The sequence below is a fragment of the Camelus ferus genome, chromosome 2 (genome assembly GCF_009834535.1).
Source record: "Camelus ferus isolate YT-003-E chromosome 2, BCGSAC_Cfer_1.0, whole genome shotgun sequence".
In the NCBI taxonomy this organism is placed as follows: domain Eukaryota; kingdom Metazoa; phylum Chordata; class Mammalia; order Artiodactyla; family Camelidae; genus Camelus; species Camelus ferus.
The window spans coordinates 109,322,620-109,347,040 of NC_045697.1; the positions used below are offsets into that span (position 1 = coordinate 109,322,620).

Below are 24,421 nucleotides of genomic sequence, written 5' to 3' on the forward strand. Positions count from 1 at the left end.
ATACTGAAAAATCCTTGCATCCCTGGGATAAATCCCACTCGATCATGGTGTGTGATCGTTTTAATGTATTGCTGGATTCAGTTTGCTAATATTTTGTTGAGGATTTTTGCATCTATGTCCCTCAGTGATACTGGCCTATAATTTTTTTTTTTTTTTTGTCATATCTTTGTCTGGTTTTGTTATCAGGGTGCTGCTGGCCTCATAGAATGAGTTCAGAAGTGTTCCTTCCTCTGCAGTTTTTTGGAATAGTTTGACAAGGATAGATGTTAACTCTTCTCTAAATGTTTGGTAGAACTCACCTGTAAAGTCATCTGATCCTGGTCTTGCTGTGCTATAAACCTCTCTCTTAGAACTGCTTTTGCTGCATCCCGTAGATTTTGGATTGTTGTGTTTTCATTTTCCTTTGTCTCCAGGTATTTTTTAATTTCTTCTTTGATTTCTTCGGTGACCCACTGGTTGTTTAGTAGCATATCGTTTAGCCTCCACCTGTTTGTGTTTTTGCAGTTTTTTTTCTTATAGTTGATTTCCAGTCTCATAGCATTGTGGTCAAAAAAGATGCTTGATATGATTTCAGTACTCTTAAATTTACCAAGACTTATTTCATGGACTAGCGTGTGATCTGTCCTGGAGAACAGTCCATGTATTTGAAAAGAAGATATATCCTGTTGCTTTTGGATGGTATGTTCCATAAATATCTATTAAGTCCATCAGATCTCATGTGTCATTTAAGGCCAGTGTTTCTATATTGATTTTCTGTCTGGATGATCTGTGTATTGATATAAGTGGGATATTAAAAGTCCCCTACTATTATTATGTTACTGTCAGTTTCTCCCTTTATGTCTGTTAATATTTGCTTTTTGTATATAAGTGGTCCTATGCTGGGTGCATATGTATTTACAGTTGTTATATCCTCCTCTTGGATTGATCCCTTAATCATTATGTAATGTCCTTCTTTGTCTCTTGTAATAGTCTTTCTTTTAAAGTCAATTTTCTCTGATATTAGTAATACAACCCTGACTTTTTTTTTCACATTTGCATGGGATACCTTTTTCTATCCCCTCACGTTCAGTCTTTGTGTGTCTTTAGATTTGAAGTGAGTTTCTTGTAGGCAGCATATTTATGGGTCTTGTTTTTGTGTCCGTTCAACCACTCTGTCTTTTGATTAGAGCACTTAATCCGTTTACATTTAAATTATTGACATGTATGTATTTATTGCCATTTTGTTCATTGTGCTGTAGTTCTTTTTTGTTCCTCTCTTCCTTTCTTCTCTTCCCTTATGATTTGATGACTATAGTTAATGTTTGGATTTCTTTCTCTTTTTTGTGTGTATATCTATAATAGATTTTTAGTTTGTGGTTATCATGAGGTATACACACACACACACACACACACACACACACACACACACATATGATTATTTTAAGTTGCTGATTCTTAGTTTCAAACACATTTTAACAGCCCTGCATTTTTGCTCCTCCCTTCGCAATTGCTGTTTTTGACGTATTTTATATCTGTCTGTTTTGTGTGTCCCCTAACTGCTTAATGTGGATATAGATGACTTTACTACTTTCATCTTTTAACCCCCTTACTAGCTTTGAACGTGGTTGATTTACTACCGTTACTGTATATTTGCCTTTTCCAGTGAGCTTTTTCCTTTCATAATCTTCATGTTTCTAGTTGTGGCCTTTTCTCTTTTCCTTAGAGAATTCTAACCTTTCTTGTAAAGCTGGTTTGGTTGTGCTGAACTCTTTTAGCTTTTGCTTGTCTATAAAACTTCTCATCTCTCCATCAAATCTTAATAAAAGCCTTACTGGGTAGAGTATTCTTGGTCGTAGGTTTTTCTGTTTCATCATTTTAAATATATTGTGCCGCTTCCTTCTGGCCTGCAGAGTTTCTGCTGAAAAGTCAGCTTTAGAGGATAGCCTTATGGGAGTTCCTTTGTGTGTAACTTGTTGCTTTACCCATGGTGCTTTTAATATTCTCTCTTTGTCTTTAATTTTTGCCGATTTAATTATAGTGTGTCTTGGTGTGGTCCTCTTTGGGTTGATCCTGTTTGGGGCTCTCTGTGCTTCCTGGATTTGGATGTCTGTTTCCTGTCCCAAGTTAGGGAAGTTATCAGCTATTATACCTTCAGATATATTCTCTGTCCGTGTCTCTCTCTCCTCCTTCTGGGACCCCTATAATGTGAATGTTCGCATGCTTGATGTTGTCCCAGAAGTCTCTTAAACTGTCTTCATTTCTCTCCATCCTTCTTTCTGTTCATCTTCAGTGATTTCCACTACTCTGTCTTCCATCTCACAGATCCATTCTTCTGTATCATTTAGTCTACTGTTGGTGCCTTCTAATACATTTTTATTTTAGTTATTGTACTCTTCATCTCTTGTTTGGTTGTTCTTTATGTTTTCTAACTCTGCTAAAAACTGCTAACTTCTCACTGTGTTCATCCATTCTTCTATAGAGTTCTTTGATCATATTTACTGTCATTAGCTTGAACTCTTTCTAGAGTAGATTGCCTTTCTCCATTTCATTTAGTTCTTCTGGGGTTTCATCTTGTTTCTTCATTTGGAACATGTTTTATCTGTCACCTCATCTTGCCTAACTTGCTTTTTTATTTCTGTCTTATCTGGTAGGTTGGTTACGTTTCTGGACCTAGGAGGACTGGTCTTTTTTAGGAGACGTCCTGTGCATCCCAGCAGCACACTCCCCTCTGGTCACCAGAGCTGTATGCTCTAGGAGTGTCTCCGTATGGGCTGCGTGGGTCCTTCTGTTGTGTGGGCTGACTACTATGGGTGGTCCAGTAGGCGTGACTTGCCCCTGGTCTGGTTAGCTGTCAGGCCCTGCCTTATGGGGAGGCCGCTGACCACTGGTTGGTGGGACGGGGTCACAGGGTGGCTGGCTTCAGAAATTCGCGAGGCCTCAGGACTAATTCTTGTAAAGGACTCTTGTCTTTCTTCATTGACTGTAAACAAGTAGTTGACTTACAGTTATGCATACAACATTTTTCCTGATGTATTTATAGGCTTTTTGGTTTTTCATTAAGCTTGTGATTTGTATTTTGTGTAATGAAATGAAAACTAAGTTTATCATAATTAGAGTAGCCTGTTAAAAATGGAGGGACACTCCAAAAATTTTGTTGTTTTGTTTTTTGGAGGGTTGAATCAAATTCATCATAGATTGAAAGTCAGAAAGAGATGACCTAAATTAGTCTTGGAAGGAGAGATGAAACAACAAAAATGAGAAAATGACAAAATGTGGCACTGCTAACTAGTAATTGTGAACATTGATATTATTGACAGCTAATTCCATTCTTCATTTATTTTTTTTTTTCTTTTAACCAAGCAGATACTGTTGCAATCATGGGCTCTTTGGAGGTTTTCAGAGCCAGACTGAGAGTAGGGCATTCCTGATATAAGCCACTTGCCCCAGGTTTTAGCATATCTCAGATTGCTTTTTAGGAACTCGGTTCACGTAAAGCCAGAGGCATCGCTTTCCAGAGCAGACAAAGGGTTCAATTAAAGCTGTAGTTTGTTATCGCCTAGGTTAAGAGGCAGGAAGGACAATCAACATTCTATTCTCAACCCCAGCTCGCTCTTTCTTTTTTGCTGCTATAATCTGAACAAATGTCCGACCACCTATGGTACACCACACTTTGGGCTAGGGGTTAAAAGGCTGTTAGGATGAAAAATAAAGCCTGTAACTTCTGAGAACTCACAGTCTGGTTGGAGAACGAGACCAGGTAATTACAATACTGTGAGCTGCCTTTATAGACCTACATTAGCAAATATTTGCTGAGTCTAGTATGCTTGGGTCCTGTTCTCGCCACTGGGGAACAGCAGTAAATAAAAAAGGCCTGTTCTCATGGAGCTTTATTCTACTTTGGTGAGACTTATGTGAATATATGTAGGGTTGGCTACATAATTTGTGACACCTAGTACAAAATAAAAATACAAAGCTCCTGGTTCAAAAGGAATGAAAGAGACTTTTTCCTTTCTTGTGGTCTCCGTTTCAACCTGTGGTGGTGGGTGTTTATTCGCTACTTAATGTCACGCTCCCTTAGGTAGAAGGATACTCGCTGGGTAAACAAAGACCCTCACATACACCTGAGACCCCACGCCGCGACTCACACTCGCCCCATGCTTGTGCCCAGCCCCTCACCAGGAGTGGAGGGTGGCAGGGGTTTCTGGGTGGAGCCAGGGATGCTGGCAGCTGAGAGCACATCCTGGGAGAAGGCAGAGAGGTGGTGTTGGGGGGCCCACCTGTGAGCCAAGGCTTGCTAAAAGAGGGCCAGAACACATGAGTTGTCCAGGGAAGAACAAAATGTTCAATACCGTGAGGCCAGCGGATGGTCAAGAAGAAATGGTAAGAGCTGAGGCAAGGTTACAAAAATGACTTAGCTACTACTGGGGGTGTTTTCAAGGAGTTTACATCCCAGATGAAAATATGAAAAGAGCATCAATTATTGTAATACAGAGCAAATTAAGGTAAGAGTAATAAAAAAAGTGTCAATAAGGCATGATGGAAAATCCAAGTTTATCACATAATTGATTGGGATAGTCCTGCTTTATACTTACTGTCCCAGCATAATTATAAAGAGCAGTTTTTCATCCCCAAGAGTGTCCTCATTTGAATGTGAAATTATATTCTCACTCTCTACCAGTTTTCTCAGCCTTTCTCCCCATTATCATTCCCCCAAGGAGCTTTTATAGACATATTTTTCCTAATTTTTCTTAATCACTCCTCACTCCCACCCCATGACATTTTAATACCAGAGATATACTTTATATTTGTTTCTGTGCTACAGCTCTTTGGAGGTTCACAAACCAAGATTTTTTTGGCCCGCAGGAACCAGTTTTGATCTTTCCACCCTTGAAACTAATGCTCTGCACAAATGACATCAGAGTATTGTCACCTCCAACTCAGGAGACATAGTGTGACTAAGAGGTTGATAATGTTGACTATTTCTTCCTTGAAATTTTCTTCTCTCTTGGTTTTTCATTCTCCTACTTCTGTTCCTACCTCTTCTCTCTGTCTCCTTCAAATGATGTTCCTTTCTCTTCCTAATGAAGAAGCTTTCTTTTTTCTTAATAAAGAAGCTTCTCCTATAGGTTATGCTTTTTTTCCAAGAGAAGATCCCATTGGGTCAGTCTGTCACAGTCCAAGGCCATCCTGGCCACCTCAGAGGCAAGTGGCCTCCTTTATCTTCAGCCTATACATGTAGCTTTTGGTTTGAGCACCCTGGTCTGGTTGTATGGCCCAGCTGGAAGAGAGTTCATCAGGTGGATTTGGCAAGAACCACAACTGTAAGCAGAAAGAATGCTGGGAGTTTCAAGGCTCAGAAAGCAAAGGGCCCGGGAGGCACCTAAAGCTTCAGAGCATCCTGTCCAGTGAGTTCTGTCCTCAGGTGTTGTCTCTCCTATGTTTTCTTGAGACGTCCACAAACTTCCATCCTCTTGGGCAAAAAAGATGGGTTTATAAAGATTTTTAAATGCCCAAACTGAAAAGTGAAAGTCATTTGTGGCTCTTCCTTCCTGGACACCTCAGAGGCAAGTGGCTCAAGTGGAAACTGTTTCATCCTCATTGCTTCCTCACTCCCAGAGCAAGTCATGAATTTTTTGGTTTCCCAGTGGATATACTTAAACTCTACTGTATGTAGCCTATTAAGTGTGCAATAGCATCATGTCTAAAACGACAATGTGCATACCTTAACTTCTAAATACTTCAGTGCTAAAAATAAAAAGCTAACTATCATCTGAGCTTTCAGTGAGTTGTATCTTGATGCTGGTGGAGGGTCTTGCTTCCATGTTGGTGGTTGCTGGCTGATTAGGATGCTGGTTGCTGAAGGCTGGGGTGGCTGTGGCAATTTCTTAAAATAAGACAGGAAAGTCTGCTGCATCGATTAACTCTTCCTTTCATGAACGGTTCCTCTGTAATATGTAATGTTATTTGATAGTATTTTACCCACTGTGGAATGTCTTTCAAAATTGGAGTCAGTCCTCTTAAACCCTACCACTGCTTTATCAACTAAGTTTATGTAATATCTAAACACTTTGTTGTCATTTCAACAGTCTTTACAGCATCTTCACCAGGAGTAGATTCCATCTCAAGAAACCACTTTCTTTGCTCAGAAACCACTTTCTTTGCTCATCCATAAGAATGGATAACTCCTTATCCATTCAAGTGTCATCATGAGATTGTAGCAATTCAGTGTCATCTTCAGGCTCCACTTCTAATTCTTGTTCTCTTGTTGTTTCCACCACATCTGCAGTTTCTTCCTCCACTGAAGGCTTGAACCCCTCAAAGTCATCCATGAGGATAGGAATCAACTTCTTCCAAACTCCTTTTAATGTTCATCCTTTGACCTCTTCCCATGAATCACAAACATTCTTAATGGCATCTAGAATGGGGAATCCTTTCCAGAAGGTTTTCAGTTGACTTTGCCCAGATTCATCAGAAAAAAAAAATCACCAACTATAGACTTACAAAACGTATTTCTTAAGAGTTGGAAGTCAAAATTACCCCTTGATCCGTGGGCTACAGAATGGATGTTGTGTTAGTAGGCATAAACATTCATCTCGTTGTCCATCTCCATCAGAGTTCTTGGGTAGCCAGGTGCACAGTCAATGAGCAGGAATATTTTTAAAGGAATCTTTTCCCTGACCTGATTTGATCTCTTTTGAAAAGAGTTGAGGCCTTGCTCTGGGTTAGACTTGGGCTTAAGGAAATGTTGTGACTGTTTTGATCTTTTATCCAGATCACTCAAACTTTCTCCATATCAGTATAAGGCTGTTTCACTTTCTTATCATTTGTGTGTTCACTGGAGTAGCACTTTTCATTTCCTTCTAATTTTTTTCCCCTTTGCATTCACAATGTGGCTGTTTGGTGAAAGAGCCTAGCTTTCAGCTTGCCCCTGCTCTTGACAGGCCTTCCTCATCAAGCTTAGTCTGTTCCAGCTTTTGATTTAAAGCGAGAGACCTGTGACTCTTTCTTTCACTTGAACACTTAGCAGCCATTGTACAGTTATTTACTGGCCTAGTTTCAATACTGTTTTGTCTCAGGGAATAGGGAGGCCCGAGGGAAGGTAGAGAGATGAGGAAATAGCCAGTGGAGTGGTCAGAACACACATAACAAGCTCTCTGTCTTACATGGGCATGGTCTGTGGTGCCCTGAAACAGTTACAATAGTAACATCAAAAATCATTGATCACAGATCATCAGAACAGATATAATAATAATGAAAAAGTTAGAAATACTGCAGGAATTCCCAAAGTGTGACACAGAGACACAAAGTGAGCCAATGCTGTTGGAAAAATGGCATTGATAGCCTTGCTGGGTGCGGGGTTGCCACAAACCTTCAATTTGTAAACAACACAGTATCTGCTAAGGGCAATAAGTGAAGCATAAGAAAAAGAGGGGTGCCTGTACCAGCACACCTTTGTCTCAGGCTTTGTTTTTCTGGGTACTCAATCTAAGATAAGCAGGGGATACTGGGTTCCTAGGTTCCTGATCTAGAAGGAAGGTTGTGGGTAATAGATGGGTATGTCCCTTTGACCCTGCAGACCCCTTGGCTATGGGGCAGGATGTGGCTGGGGTGGGGCCAACATGGCCTCTACAGAGCAAGGTCTAGGGTGAGGGCCAGGTGCCCAGATGGAAGGGCAGCAATGGCTGGAGTATAAACTGCTTAAGGGTGTGTGTGGGCTTTCCGGTTCATCCTCACACATTCTGCAGGCAGCAGATACTCAGATTTTAAAAAGTGGAATTGATGTATGCTTAAGGATTTTGTAAAACACAAATGTGTGCAATAAACAAATGCCATTTGGGTAGTGTAACAAATGTTAGATGGTGGATACAAGATCCAAATTCATGAGTATTTCTCAGATGCTACAAATATTTATTTGCTTTCATACTTAACTTATACACCACATCTGCCTGCCCTGTAATCTTGCAAAATTTGGAGTGTATCAAGACATCTGCATGGTATATCAGATGATTTCAGAATCATACTGGTGAAAATAGTAAATGGGAAAGAACTACTCAATGCAAATAAAGATTTTTAAAAGCAAAATATCCTTCGGGTTTTCACCTGAAAATTGTATCACGATATTCGTAAGTCAAGGACAAGATGGTGCTCTTGGATACCTGGTATATTTATTTAATACACATTTACTGAGTGTTCATCACATGTCAGGCACTGTGCTAGGCTTCGGTGATACAAAACTGGTTGGTTTAGTCTCTGACATTATAGGGAAGCTGTCCAAGTAAATAATTACAAAATGGATCTGGGGTGCTGTGATAAAACTACAGAGATCCTATCTGCTTGTGGGATGGGGGTGAAGAGGCAGAGAGAAAAAGATTCCTGGAGGTGACACAGGAAAAAGAATGTGGGGCGAGAGGATGGCCATGTCCTAGGTCTCGGTTGAGTCTCTGGGACAAATCCCATCAAGTGTGGGTCCTTAGCTTCACACAGGAAAGAATTCAAGAGTGAGCCACAGTTGAGTAAAGGTAGATTTATTCAGAGAGATACATACTCCATAGACAGGATGCAGGCTGTCTCAGAAGGTGAGAGAAAGGCCATGAGGTGTGGGAATTGGGTGCTCAGTTTAAAGTGAATGTTGATATACACTCCATAGACAGACGGTGGTCCATCTCAGAAAAAAGAGTTTCCCCAACGGGTGGTGTTGCTAGTTTTTACATGCTTGATAACCCCATATGCTAACAAGTGGGAGGACTATTCCATATACTTTGGGGAGGGGGCTGGGATTCCCAGGAATTGGGCCACTGCCCACTTTTTGACCTTTTATGGTCAGCCTCAGAACTGTCATGGCGTCTGTGGGAAGACTACCATGTTAATATATTACAGTGAGCGTATAATGAAGTTCAAGGTCTACTGGAAGCCAAATCTCCATCTTGGCTCTCAAGGTCTACTGGGAGTTGAATTTTCTGCCATCTTGGTGTTAATGGTTGTGTCATTCCTTGAATGTCGGTGCCCTGTCCCCTTCCTGTGTGACAGGCTCACTTAAGCTATTTAAATGATGGTTAAGAGTTAGCCAGGTGAAGAAAGGCTGTTCTTCATGGAGCAGATGAGGTGGGGCAGACAGAGCAAAGGCAAGGCTTCCCACAAATGCCACCTTTATGATTTTTGAAAACTCTGTACAGCACTAGTGTAAGTACTTCATAGTTTTCTTAAATGTCACTTTCACTTCTGAGTGACGTACCTACTTCAGCTGTATCTTAATGCATGAGAATTCTAGGGTATGGCGTATAATTACACATTTTCTAGTTCTAATATTAAAACACTTTCTAAATGTCTACCGTTTTACAATTTTTAAATCTTCTCATGTACCATCAATTGAATTGTATTGAACTCAAGGAAAAACTAAATAGAACTCTAAGCAATTATATATATATATTCCCTTACTGTGCTTCCATAAGATGCAACAGGGACAAATTCCTGTATTAGATGCCACTCGTTGTTTCTAGTAAAATTAAACTTTAAAATGGTTCAAAATCTCGTACAATTATTTTCAAAATAACCGAAAGGTCTGAGTTAATGTCACCTTGAGGCAAAGGGACCTGAGCTTTTGATCTGAATCCTTATCTGTTGTCAAGTAACGACGTATTCTATTTTCGACCGTTTTGATTTAAAATTCATTCTCCTTTATTAAAAAAAAAAAACTAAGGGAAAGACAAACATACAAACTGATTTTTAAAAGCTGTAAAAGCTGTGGACAGCGATGGGGAAGATGAGACATGAAATTAGAGAGAAGCCGCCCCAGACCTGGCAAATCCGGATGTTGGGATGCTGTGTTTCCTTCCCCAGCAGCCAAACTGCCTGTTTTTTAAGGCAAACTTAGGCCGCGTTTCCGCTAAGCGAGGAACGACCTAAAAGCGAGGACTCAAGGCTTTCTTTTAAAAAAAAAAAAAAAAAAAAAAAAGAGGCACTTTCGGCGCGGAGGACGGAAGAGGCGGAAGCAGCTGGGAGACCTGGCTCGCCAGCAGCTGGAGTCAACCTAGCGGAGGCCGGCCGGCCAGGCAGGCCCCGCCCCCAGGAAAGGCCCCGCCCCGCCCCGCCCGGCCGCTTGACGGAGACGCCAGGGGACGCTGCACGCCGTTGGGGTGAGGGCCGGCCTCTCTTCCCCGCCTCCTCTCCTCTGCTCCGCCCCCGGGGCGGTGTTGGCGCCAAAATCAAACCCGCCTGCGCGCCCCGCCCCTGCCGCGCGCAGGCCCCGCCGCCGGAAGCCGCGCCGCCCGCGCCATGGTAAGAGCCGGGAGCTCGCCCCGCGGTCCCCCTCCTCCCCAGTCACCGGGCCGCCGAGCCCCTCGGCCGCGTGGGACCCCGGTTCGGTGTTGGCCGCCCTGGCGGGCTGTGGGGCCGCTCCCTCGCCCGGTGGACACCCCCCGGCCACCCCACGCTTTCCGGCTCCCGCGGCCCGAGCCGGGAGGCTGAGGCGCCGCGCTGGGACCCCCGCCCGTCTGCCCCGGCGCCCTCCCGGGCGGGTTAGGTTAAAGACGGGAGCGTTCGAGAACGTGCCCCGAGTATCTCCCAGACCCTGCAGTCTGGCCGGCAGAAAGACCACGAGTCACTCCGGAGCAGCTCCTCGCCGCTAAAGGCGCAGCCGCGGGATGAGAACCGGAGGAGTTGGTGTCGGCGGGCAGGGCCGGGGCCGCCTCGGCTCCCAAGTGGCTCGGTTGGTCTTTGCCGTTTGAGTGCTTTCATGTTGTAACCGGTAGAGCGCATTTCAGGATCGCGCACGATTTCCAGAGTAACCTAACGAATCTTCACTTTATGCCAGTTAGATGATTTCTGTGAAAATGTGTTTTTTGTTTTTTTTTTTTAACAAAGGGCAGGAATCGCTGCCGTTTTGTGCTTCAAAAGGACGGCCGGCTGGTAGGGAGAGTCGCTTTATTAGGGAAGCACCGTACAGACTTAGTTTTCCTTGCATGCCATAATGGTTTAAGTCTTGGTAAGATACCAGATTGTCTCCTTTTATGAATTTAATGTCTTTCTGCTCATCCAGTCATTTTCATAAACCTTCAGTTTCATCCCACCCCTCGCTTCTATTGGTAGAGAATCAACATGTAGTGAAATAGATCTAAGATTTTAATATCTTAATTAAGTGGCCGTTATTTTGCAAGCTGATGGTGGACAGGGACCTGGGTTGTACGGTGTTTATTTGAGGATACTTGTCCAGATGTAATTATAACTGATAACGGCTTCTTTGTGGTTAAACCAACAACCCAGCCACCTGGGCATTAAATGATACAAGAAGCCAAACAGGTTTACGCTTAAATCTGTTACCAGTGCTCTGTGATATCTATTTCTCCTTATAGAGCCACTGGCCTGATACAACTGAGAACTATGCAGCACACGTGTGTGAAATTTTTTTTGTTTTTGTCTTTTTACTTAAGCTCTCTCTACACCTGAATCATCTAATACTAAAAACTTTTGGTAAGATACATACTTATTTGTCACATATTACTAAGAAATAGGTTTCGAATTATGTTGATCAAAGGTAACTTGTTCTCTTCCCTTATTTTGAATTAATAGTTGTTTGTTCCAGTTTGGTTGGGCTTGCTGGGTGGAGTTGTTGTAAGTCCAGGCATGTTTTTGGAATTGGAGAACTGCAGGGTGGTCTGCCACTTCTGAGGGCCCCAGGTGTCTCCTTTTAATTTTTCACTATTTTATTGCAGTTGGTAACAGGACTGACATTAGGGATTTTCTAACTCCTAATTGGAGAAGATTCCTCCCCCATCCTTAACTGTTTAGTCCTCTTACTTACTAATTTGGTTGGATCTTTAACATATACTATCGGGAGATTTTCTTTAATCTTAAATATTAAATGAGCCCTTGCAGATTTTTTTTTTTTTTTTGGAGAAATTTCTAAATATGGATTAATATGGCATCCATTTACATTAGTTACTTTAATTCTGGCCATGGTACTCTCCTGCTGTGGTTAATAATAAAAAAAAACTACTTCTCACGAAGGAGGCTGATGAATAAATTAGCCTGAAATCCGTGTTAACAGATGATACAGCTCATCCGTATTTCCTGAGTAAGTTTTACAGCTGCTGAGCTGAGAGAAAAGAGCTTTCTTAAAACTGTGAGCTCTCAGGACACTAGATTCTCCTCATTGCCTGCCCTCTGCATGGCAGATTCTTGTGGAGTCTGTGGTCTCTCGAGCAATTTATAATAATACCAAAATGGTAGCCTTTTCTGAGGCTTTGTATCTATTTTCCACTGATGCAGCCACAGACTGGAGTCCTGAAAGGATTTTCACTGCCCTTGACATAACCCAGGTTCTGAGCTGAGAAGAGCTGTGTTCTCAATCCCGGGGCACAATTAAAACACCTCACGATTTTTAAAATATACATGTTCAGGCCATAGCGCCGTCTCAGAGATTCTGATTCATTTCATATGGGATGTGCTTGGGCATCAGTTACTTTTAAATGCTCCTGAGATGATTCTGATCTATGTGGAAGTTTGAGACCAACTGGACCAGAGGAATGAGCTGAATGGGCCTTCTAACTGGATGTGAATGGCTTGCTTTATTATGCTGCCAAGGCCGGTGTGAAGGGAGGGTAATCAAGTAGTGTTGTGCTCTAGCTCTGTACCCGAGGTTTAGTGAACTGCTCTTCAGAGTAGATGCTTTCTTGGAACTCGCCTGGCTGAGGCTTTTCTGGTTTATCTCTCCAAACAAAGCAGTAAATGGTTATCACAGAATTCCTTTTATTAATTTACCTTGTGTTGTACTTATGGGACTGCAGTGCACTCGGCAGAACCTGGTGATTGGTTGGATATGGAGTAAGAGAGATGGAGGAAACCAGGGTGACTGCCAGGCCTCTGGCTTGGGTAACAAGGTGGTTGGTATCCAACTGAACTTAAGATCCAGAACAGCAGGTTTGGGCAGTAGACGTGGGAGAGGAACAGGTCATTGTAGACCTCCTGAGTTGGAAGTCTGTTCAGCAGGCAGGTAGATATATGAGATTGAAGCTCAGGTGCACACTAAGTCCAGTGATGTATAGATTTGAGATCTCAGCGTAGGTGTTTGTTAAAACCATGAAAACAGCTGAGATCAGAGAAAAGGTGTGAGGCAATGAGGGGATCAATTGAGAACCCTGGGGAACTGCAGTATTGAGAGTGGACAGAGATAAAAGAGGAAAGTAAAATTTTGAGGCTACGTGCTTTACCTATATGACTCATCAAGAAACACCTGGTAAAATTTATTGCTGTGTAAATGAGTTAGTGGGTTTCTAGGTTCTGCTGGTTAGACTCGTGTACCCTGGTGTGCATTCACAGTGGCAGTTCCAAATTCCTTCCCCATCTAGCGTAGGCTCTCATTTCTGATGGAGTTTGTGGTTGGATGGGGCCAGTCAGTTTTTAGTTGTTGGTTGACTTCTGCTTGCTTTTTAAGTGCTGTACGGTGTTTTAAAGTTCTAACTAAGCAATTTGTGTTCCCCTATAATCCCATGCAGTTTTTGAGAAAGATGCAGATCACTTTAAAAAAAAAAAAAAAGTGTGGAATCTTCCATGAGAGCACTAGAGATATTGGTTCTCATTCTCTTGTTTTTCTGTGAATTTTTTTAAAGACCTTTTTTTTATTTGTTTGGTTTTTTTGCGGGAGGGTAGGTAATTTGGTTTGTTTGTTTGTTTTTAATGGAGACACTGGGGATTGAACCCAGGACCTCTTGCATGCTAAGCACTCACTCTACCACTGAGCTATACCCTCCCCCACCTGTGAATTTTTGCATTAAGGAAATTTGGCCTTTTTTTAAATTGGACCTTAGGTATATACTCTATATACAATATATAATAAAATTTATCATTAATGTACATTTCAGTTACATATTAACTATCTTAATTTCAGATTGGCCAAAGGGTAGTTACAGAATAATAGTAACCTGAAGAGGCTTTCATTTTCTATTTGGATGTGATTTTCCTTCCTCCCTCTTACCCTCTACAGTACTGCTACAGCTGTCGAACCAAGATGTAACTGATCTTGTCACTCCCTGCTTCAGAAATTGCTCAGTAGCTCCTCATTGCCTGGAAAAAAGTCTGCTCTCTTTGGCTAGACAGTCAGCCTTGCATAATCTGGCCCAGACAACCTTTCGCATCTCATCTGCCACTCCATCTACATACTCCACGCATATAATAATTGTCCCTGAGTGTTTTGTCTTTCTGGAGCATTCCATGTACTACCATAACGTTATGCCTATTCAAGACACCTTTCTTACCGTTTCTCAACTTGACAAAATGCTGTTCATCTCTAGCCTTCCTAGCTAACCCTCCTCCCTCTCCAGGGTGGAATTAATTCATTCTGTCCCAGGTAGCAATTTGTGCACGTACCTGTTCATCAGTTATAAGTGGTTATGCCCATTTATTTTCTTCGAGAGATTGTAAGTCTTTTGAAGGTAAATACAGTGACTTATTGGATCATTTAATAAATACTGAATTTCTATAAAATGCCAGCTCTGTGTCAGTCACAATTCTTGTTACCATACTGGCAGCACCTGCCACAAGGCTTGGCAGAGTGTTAAAATCTGTCTTGAGTTACTAAACCTCTTGGTCTCAGACAAGACCATGTATAATTTCTGATAATGTTTTGAACCAAGTTGTTTTAAAATGCAACGTTTATTAAAACAACAACAACACAGTGTTTACTTTTTAACTTTTGTGCTTTAGTCGAAGAAAAAAGGACTGAGTGCAGAGGAAAAGAGAGCCCGCATGATGGAAATATTTTTTGAGACAGTAAGTCATTTTCCTTAAGATTTTTAGAATTTTGTGTAATATTCTTAAGTGTGTGTCATCCAGTATCAACTCTACCTTTTTCATTAGCGAACAGTACTAACCAATATCCTGAATAACAGATAAAATTCTACAAGCTTTTGTGGTACCTGTGAGCTATGGAAAGAACCCTACCCCAGTGTTTGTAGAATCTCTTCGTACACGCTGGCACTGCAATTATCTTTCTGAGGCATGTATTTTCTGAGGCATTGTCCCCCTTTGCCTGAAAATGATACTAATAGTTCACATCCACTGAGTGCTTCCGAGGTGCCAATCACTATTCTAAGCACTTGGTGTAGATTATCAGATTTTGTCCTTTTTGCCCCTATGAGATCAGTACTATTGTTATCATCCTCATTCTGCAGATCTGGACATCTGAACAGCCTAAGGTACCAGCCCTGATCTCAAAAGTGGAAGTGATAGTACTTGGATTAAAAACCCAGGGAGGGGAAGAAAAAAAAACAACCCAGGGAGAATCATCTGATTTTAGAGGGAATGCTAAATACCACCAACATTTATAAGCCTATGTATAATGTAACACGTAGTCCTCCTTAATTTGTGCCTGCCACTAACAGGAAATATGCTTGAAGTTTCCATTTCTAAGTGACAGAGCCAGGATTCAAACCCAGTCACCTGGCTCTAGACCCTGTTTTCTTCACCAAGCCACCATTCAGTGGCTTTTCTTGTTTGCAGGTTAAAATTCAGACTTTGGACCCACAAAAACATTTTAACTTCCTATGTCTTATGTCTTGACAGGACCTTCAAAGTCTTGTCTGGCCCCAGCCTACTGGTTGTTTTCATTATTTACAAATGTGAAGAAGATGGGAAAATGGCAAAATAGAATACGAAATTAATAAGTAATGATAATACTTGACATTTTCGTTTTGATAAAGCATATTCTTAATAAAACAAGCGAAATATTGTAGGGGCTTTTTTTTTTAATGCTTTGCCATCTAAGTGAAATCTTAGTAATCTTACTAATATATAATGACTTACTAAAAGTCACTGGCAATTCAGAACAGAGTATCATATTAGTAATGATGATATGGTTAGGAAGATAAATTGATAACGTTCGTTGGTGAGGATTATGACTGTTCCGCTGAGTCGAAATATTTTTTCTATGCTCTTAGAGCAGGAGAAGTAGAATTAATTCCCACCAGGCAGTGGAAAGCTGGGGAGAGTGGTGAGGGAAATTATTTTGTCCTTTATGGAATTGTTAATTTTCTCGAATATCAAAGTTGGCTGTTTCTGATTGAAAAATATGCAACTCTTCTCTCGGGAACATTAAGATAGTAGTGACTGTGACACTAATGAGTAGTAGCAGCTTAAAGAAGTTAATAGTGTGTTTTTATGTAAAGCTAGAAATTAATTGTATTAATTGCTTGATTTCAGTTCTTATATTCCTATATATTTATTTGTATGAATACATACTTACCTAGATTTATTTGAAGTTGCTAGTGTAATAGAAAAAGACTTCTTTGCTGTTACACTTAGGATGATCATGGCAGCAGTATCGCTCCATGACAGAGAACTTGCACTTCCAGTCTGCTTGACCTAACAGCTTTGTGACTTTGTGACTTACTTGACCTAAGTCTCCGTTTCCTCATCTATAACTGTACCTAGCTCACAGTGTTAGTATGAGTATTAAATGAGATAATCTGTGTAAAACATTACAATGCCCAGATCACAAGTGTTTAATTAAAAGTTATCTAGTATTATTACTTTGTGTCTTCCATGGTATTTTGTTTTTATAGTTTTGTTTTTGAGGGCTAGAACCATTGTGTTCATCTCTTCTTTGTTATTTCTGTTTGATGTTGGGGAGAACTATTATTTACTGGAGACCATTTTCTCTGTTCATTTAAATGACCCTACTTTAGTCCTGAGGCTGGTTCTTTGCAAGCATATTTATCTACACAGCATCCCCGCTGGGGCAGCCAGTATGTCTGGGGCTCTTCTTTGATGACCACATGTAGGCAGATATCTCAGTGAGTTCATGTTCTTTTTCCAGGGAATCTAAGGTATTTGCAAATAGGTTTGATTAATTGATTTTTTTTAATGCATTAGTGACCTAAAGCCAGTGATTTATTGCATGTTCTCTGAGACCCTACAGAATTATTTTTTGAGAGTTTATTCCCAGAGGGACAAAAATTGATTTCACACTTTCTAAGACCAATGATTCAGTATTTTCCTTAATTTACTAAATCTTAAGTGTACTTAGATGAAGTTACTTTTTCCAACATTTTATCATTCAACATGAAAGAATTTCACAGTGAAGGACTATATGCCCAACCTAGATTCTACCATTAATATTTTGTACTCTGCTTACTTTATTAATATATAATATTCATCTGTCCACTCCTTTATCCATCATCAGTTTATCTTTTTGAGGGCAGGGGAGTGTATATCTTCTGTGAATTGTCTTCTCGGCAGTCTTTTCAGTTTCTTAACAGTGCCCTTGAATGGGCAGACATTTTAAATTTTTATGATGTCTAATTTCCATCTTATTGAAGTTGCTTTTTCAAGTTTATTTTGGAAGAAATAGATCCCAGATTTCCATAGCAATAATCACAATAGTTCTGTTCTAATAACTGAATACTTCAGTCTTTTCAAATATTTCACTTCTGTTATCCAAGTTCTTTTTACAACTTCAGCCAAGGCTTATTACAAGAAGAAAGGAATATTCTACATAGATTTTTTTCTTCAACTGTAAGATCAAATATTCTACGTGTATATCGTGCGATAATGTTTTGTTTTGCACATGGTAGACATGCAGTAGGTATAGGTGAACGATTGATAGGCAGCCCTGAATTGTATGATGGTCATATTTAGGTGCAGCTCTTCTGTGAAACCGTAAATGTAAACAGATCTTGACAGCTGTCTGTTTTGCTCTTAGTTAGAGCTGCTAAATCTGTGATGTATGCTATGTGCTAAGCAAAGCATTGCTTGTGTTTTCTTCAAGTCAGAGTGTCAGAGAAGCTGATTATCTCATGTTAACAAATGATTCATGATGACTAGTTTTTATACTTCGCTGGGAAGATGTTCTTTACTTTCTGCCCTCCACTCACTTTAAAGAATTGTATGTTCATGCAAAATCTGTCCATTTTAAGTTCTGTTGAAGGTATTAAACAAGATAATTAATTTCTTTTAGCTCTAAAATTATTAATTCTATAGCACTGTTCATTTCCAGGCATAGGTTTTTAGTACAGTATTTTGTAAACATAATATGGTAAATATAAGTATATAGTAGGAAATAAATACATATTTTTCACCTATTTTTTAATAACTCTTTTAAACAGAAAGATGTATTTCAATTAAAAGACATGGAGAAGATTGCTCCCAAAGAAAAAGGCATTAGTAAGTATCAAAAAAGTTCCAGAATATTTTGGTAAATACCAGTCATCTTTTTTTGCAACAGTCTTTCACTTTATAAATTTCTAGAGATGAAGAATGTTTCTAAAATCCCTTATATAATATCTCTGGGCCACAACCATGATTCTTGTGTTTGGAGTATCTGCTCTAGGAAAACTAAAACGGAATATGCATGCATGCATGTGCACACATACACACATAATATGTACACACAATTGTACACATTTATCTATTTATGGGAATAATTTCCTTCAAAAGAAGTAAAAACTATTCATGTATGTTCTAGTATTTGTTAAATGTGATTTGTATGGTGTTAATTTTCTACGGCTGCTGTAACAAATTACCATAAACTTGGTGGCTTAACACAATAGAAATTTGTTCTCCCATAGTTCAGAAGTCTAAAAATAAGGTGTTGGCAAGGTGGGTTCCTTCTGGAGGCTCTGAGGGAGGATCTGTTTCATGCTCTTCTCCCAGCTTCTGGTGGCTGCCAGCAGTGTGCCTGGCTTATAGACACAGCATTCTAATCTCTGCCTCTGCATGGCCTTCCCATTGGTTTTCTTCCCTTGGTGTCTTATAAGGACACATGTCATTGGATTTGGGAACCCACCCTAAATCCAGGATGATTTCACTGTGAGGTCCTAATTACATCTCTATAGACCATTTTCCAAGACAAAGTCACATTCACAGATTCTGGAGGCTATCTTTTCAGGGGTCACTGTTAAACCCACTATGTATTTTATGTATATATATAACATTATTTTCTGATTACATAAGCTATATATGTTTGTTTCAACAGATTTGGAAATTATAAAGAATATTATAAAAATAAAAGTTGTTCATAATCCCTCTGAGATCACCCCTGTTAATATTTTGGTGTATTTTGATGTCTTATTCTTAGATTCTGTTTATCTGTGTGTGTATATATCTGTCCCTTTCTCTGAGAGGGAACCATGCTGCATATACAGCTTTGTGTTCATGTAGTTTTTCATATAGCATTATATCATATACATTTTCTTATGTCATTTGCTTTAAAAAAAAGATTTACAACATCTGCATCTGCTAATGTTTTATTCTGTGACCACCCACTGTGCCATAGTTTGCTTAGCCTGTTAGCTATTATTGACCATGCAGATTGTTCCCAAATTTTGCTGCTAGAATTAATATGTAAGTAACATGCCATCCATAGATTCTTCTCCTAAAAGACTTATTTTTTACAGCTTTTTTAATTTCAGGATTTCTCATATACTTCCTCACCTCCATCATCAACATCACTCACCAGCAGGACATTTGTCACAACTGATGACCCTGCACGGACATTTCATACTGACCCAAAGCCCATAATTTATATTAGTATTCACTCTCAGTGTTGCATATTCTGTGGGTCTGGACAAATGTACAGTGACACAGATCCGTTGTTACAGTGTCATTGTGGTATCATACAGAGTATTTTCACTGCCTTAAAAATCCTCTGTGCTCCACCGATTCATCCCTTCCTCTCCCCCCACTATGAACTTTTTTCTACATCTCATGTTACTTCATTAGGAAGTGTCCCTAGAAACAGAGTAGAAAAAGAGACTTGTGTAGTTTTGGGTTTTTTATATGTATTCTTAAATTGCCTTCAGGAAAGGTTATACCAAATTCTACTCAAATTCATTTCTCAGAACTGTTTTCATTTTTAGAATTCTTTGACAATTCCTTTCGGTTTGTACTTCTTTACAAATGAGGTTGAATGTTTTGTATTTGGTGTCAATTTTATTGCTTTTATTTATTAAATCTTTAAATTTTTAATAGATTTTTATTAAATTTACTCTAGGAAAAATTAAAATGGACATTAAAATATGGATAATTTGTTGGTGTAGTTTTGCCTAATAGAAAGTTTGAATAGTTCATGAATTTCAAACATTTGTGAAATATGATTTTATATTTTTACGTGCTATTTTTAAACTTTTCTGATCTTTAATCTTACCCCTAACCATAACCTCCAGTTTCCTTCTTTCTTGTTGAATTTTTCATAGTAGTTCTGTTTTTGTTTCCTTAGCATAATAAATAATGCATATTTATTGTTGGAAAAAAATAAGAAAAATGAGCAAAAAGAAGGAAATACAAATTGCCTCTTAACCTTACATTCAAAATAACAACTGTCACATTAGTGCATACTATCTTTTAACTTGTTTTTCTGTATAATACATTTTGAATGTGTATATATCCAGGCCATTAAATTTTTGTAACGTAAATTTAATGAATGCATAGTATGTCATTGCAGTAAAATACTTTTACGAGTCCAGTAATTGGACTGATTTGTAAGTTTTTACTGTTGAAAACAGTGCTTTAACAAGCATCCTTATGCATATCCATCATTATTTTCTTTAGCTGAATTTATAAAAGTGGAATTTCTGTATAAGAGATATGCACAAATCTCAGGTTTTAGATACATAGTGCTATATTTTCCCACCCATTTCCCTGAATCCTTTATTATAATTTTTGATGTTTTTAACTTGGTAGTCAGGAAATCATATCTCATGCCTTATTTTGCATTTCTTGAATTGTTAGTGGGTTTGAACACTTTTCTTGTTTCTTATTGATCATGTGTATTTTATAGATGCCCATTGATGTATTTTGTTTTTCTATTGGAGTATTTGTCTTTTTAAAATTATTTTTGAAAGCTTCTTGTTTATTAACTTATTAACTCAATCTATAATATTTTTTTGACTTTATTTATTAATATTATTTTTAATTGAAATGCTGTCAGTTGCAATGTGTCAATTTTTGATGTACAGCAGTACAATGTCCCAGTCATGCATATACATACATATAATCGTTTTCATATTTTTTCATTAAAGTTTATTACAAGATATTGAACATAGTTCCCTGTGCTATACAGCAGAAACTTTTTTTAAAATCTATTTTTATGTGTAGTGACTATCATTTATAAGTCTCAAACTCTCAAATTTATCCCTTCCCATCCACTTTCCCCGGTAACCATAAGATTGTTTACTATGTCTGCAAGTCTGTTTCTGTTTGTAGATGAGTTCATAGTGGCCTTTTTTTTTCTTTTCTTTTTAGATTGCATATATGAGTTATATCATATGGTATTTTTCTTTCTCTTTCTGGCTTTACTTAGAATGACGTTTATCTATAATATCTATTGCAAGTGTTTCCCCAGTTATTGGCCTTTTAATTTGTGTCTTAATATGGAATCGTTAAAAATTACCTCTTTCAGCTGCTATGTCAGTAAAAGAAGTTCTTCAGAGCTTAGTCGATGATGGTATGGTTGACTGTGAAAGAATTGGAACATCTAATTATTATTGGGCTTTTCCAAGTAAAGCCCTTCATGCCAGGAAACGTAAGTTGGAGGCTCTGGAATCTCAGGTAGGCCACCACAGTTAAAAATAATAGATTTGCTTTGTAAGAAAGAAATTTGTTTTGCTTAATCCTGTTTTCATTTAGTGGTTTCCGTTAAATTTTTAACATGCATTATTGGACTCAAAGTCTAAAGATAATCAACATCTCTTTTTCTCAGAGCACAAGGACCTTAGGATATTTTAACTTTCATCTTCTTACATGCCATGATGTTGTTTTCTAGTATTTAAGTTCTTTTTAGGTTTGCAGAAAAATTGACCAGAAGATACAGAGAGTTCCAAAATGCCACCCCTCTCTCCCCACCAAACATAAAATTTCCCTTAATATTTACATCTTGTGTTAGTTTGGTACATTTGTTACAACTGATGGGCCAATATTGATATCTTATTATTAACTAAAGTGCATAGTTTACATTAGGGGTTCATTCTTTGTATTGTACATTCTGTGAGTTTTGACAAATGCATAAATGTCATGCATCCAACACTACAGTATCATATAGGATAGTTTCACTGCCCTAAAAATCTCTTGTGTTTCACTTATTTCTTCATCCTTCCCTCTCCCCTAACCCCTAGCAACTGCTGGTATTTTTACAGTCTCTAAAGTTATGTTTTATCCAAAATATCATCTGGTTGGAATCATTATAGTTTACAGCTTTTTCAAAACAAGGAAGGTTGGCTTCTTTCACTTAGCAATATGCGTTTTATGTTCCTCCATGTCTTTTGATGGCTCATTTCTTTTGATTGACGAATAATACTCCATTCCATGTGAGTACCACAGCTTGTTTATTCTTTCAACTATAGAAGGAAATCTTGGTTATTTCCAAAAACATAGTCCCAGATCCCATCACACTTAGTGAGCTGTTTTTCATCCTTTTACGGGACTGATGCCGTGAATTATCACGTGGAACTTACACGTAATTACAGTACAGGAGCCCCCCTTATTTGCAAGAGATATATTCCAAGATCCCCTGGTAGATGCCTGAAACTGTGGAACGTACTGAATCCTATTTATGCTATGGTTTTTTACTGTATATATATACCTATGATAAAGTTTAACTTATAAATTAGGCACAGTAAGAGATTAATAACAGTAACTAGGAATAAAATAGAATAGTTAATAACAGTGTGAATATGGTTTCTCTCTCTCAAAATATCTTACTGTACAAATATAATGCCTTTTCCATCTTAACAAAGCACTCATCATGCACTGTGGCTATAACTTTTGCAGTTTGAGGTGCAAAAGCAAAACTGGCATGAATTTCTTTTTCCTTCTTCACAATTTCATGGATAGCAGATTCGTTCTTACCATAGATTTTAGCAACCTCAGTGTATGATTTTTCTTTTTCCTTAGTAAGTTGAGAACTTTCACATTTTCACTTAAAGAAAACACTTTACAGCCTCTCTTTGGCATATCCAAATTGCCAGCCTCACTACTCTTAGGCTTTGGGCCATTATTAAGTAAAATAAGGGTCATTTGAGCACAGGCACTGTGATACCATGACATTAACCCAGTAACCAAGATAGCTAAGAAGTGACTAAGGGGCAGAATATGCTGGACCAAAGGATGACTCATGTCCCGTGTGGACAGAGCGGGATGGTGCAGGATTTCATCACGCTACTGAGAATGGCACACAATTTAAAACTTATGAATTGTTTATTTCTGGAATTTTCCATCTAATATTTTCAGACTGTGGTTGACCACAGGTAACTGAAACCGTGGGAACTGAAACCACAGATAAGAGGAGACTACTATATAGGCAGGAAATGAGACTTTAGGGAAAGGGGCTGTGGACTTGTTTGGGGGTGAAAGGAGGAAGAATCCTGATTGTCTGGAAGATAACAAGAACAGGAAAAGTGAATCAACAGAAGTAAAGTAAATTAATTTCTCTCTGGAAGTTATGTGAGATTGTGTTTCTTCACAGGGAAATCCTCCTGAAACACCACTTTTTTAAATGATGCTCCTGGGTTTAAGAAGGTTCATGTTTATAGGAAGTCTTCTTTCAGTCAGTATTCTTCATTACAAGCAGCACTAACTCTGGCTGATGTTAGCAGAAAAGGAATTTATTGAGAGATATAAGGTGGACTTGCAGAATCACTGGGAAGAGTGGACACCCAGTTCTAAAAGTGGGCAGGAACTGAGGGAAGGTTCACAGACAGATCACAGCCGAACACACGATGAAGCCTGTCTGGTGAGGATACAGTGCCTCAGAGCCCTGAACACCTCACCTAACTGTTGACATTGCTGACCTCAGAAGGTAACTCCACTGGCACTCCTGGCCCTGGCTGAAGAACCAGATACTGCTACCACCAAAATAAACAAAAAGCCACAGAGAAACCTCTTTCCCAGTTCCCAGTCACAATTCTGGGAGGTACATGTGATTGGCCAAACCTGGTCGTGTGCCAGGGGAGCTGGTGAAGTAAATAATTAGGGTTTCTAGTTTTATGGTGGAAAGGGGCTGCCTCCTTTTGGTGCCTGCAATTTCCCAAAATATGAAGGGGGGTTGGGTTCTGAGTAGCACTTCCTCTCCTCCCATGGTGGATATATACCCAGAAAATAAATCAAGAGAAAAATCTGGAAAGGAGCACAGAACTTGAAGTCAAAATAACAACAGATATATTGAATACGTACTTTCCTCTGTGTGCCAGGTACTGTTCTAGGCACTTGGAATTCATTAGTGAACAAAGAATGGAAGCAGGAGACCAGGAAGTTATCAGAAAAATCCAGCTATGAAGTAACAGTGGTTTGAATCAGGTCATAGCAGCCCACCTACCCGCCCTCAGCCTTAGACAACCACTAGTTTATGTTCTGTCTCTATAGATTTCCTTGTACTGGACATGTCATAGGAATGCAATCACATAATGTGTGTCTTTCATGACTTGCTTCTTTCATTTAGCAGGTTTTTAAAGTTTGACCA

General features: G+C 39.2%; 1 protein-coding gene across 3 annotated transcripts in view; it reads left to right on the plus strand.

Moving 5' to 3' along the window:
• The first annotated feature begins 9,813 nt into the window (after window positions 1-9,813).
• MND1 (meiotic nuclear divisions 1) overlaps window positions 9,814-24,421 on the plus strand; it is a 60,438-nt gene continuing 45,830 nt past the window's right edge. The window contains exons 1-4 of one of the 3 annotated variants that reach the window (XM_032465140.1): window positions 9,814-10,254; window positions 14,677-14,742; window positions 18,075-18,132; window positions 21,368-21,516. In XM_032465140.1, the coding sequence (XP_032321031.1) occupies window positions 10,252-10,254; window positions 14,677-14,742; window positions 18,075-18,132; window positions 21,368-21,516 (276 nt within the window). In that variant the 5' untranslated portion in view covers window positions 9,814-10,251. The remainder of the gene's footprint in view (window positions 10,255-14,676; window positions 14,743-18,074; window positions 18,133-21,367; window positions 21,517-24,421) is intronic. The other 2 variants (XM_032465132.1, XM_032465135.1) reach the window with 2 other exon arrangements.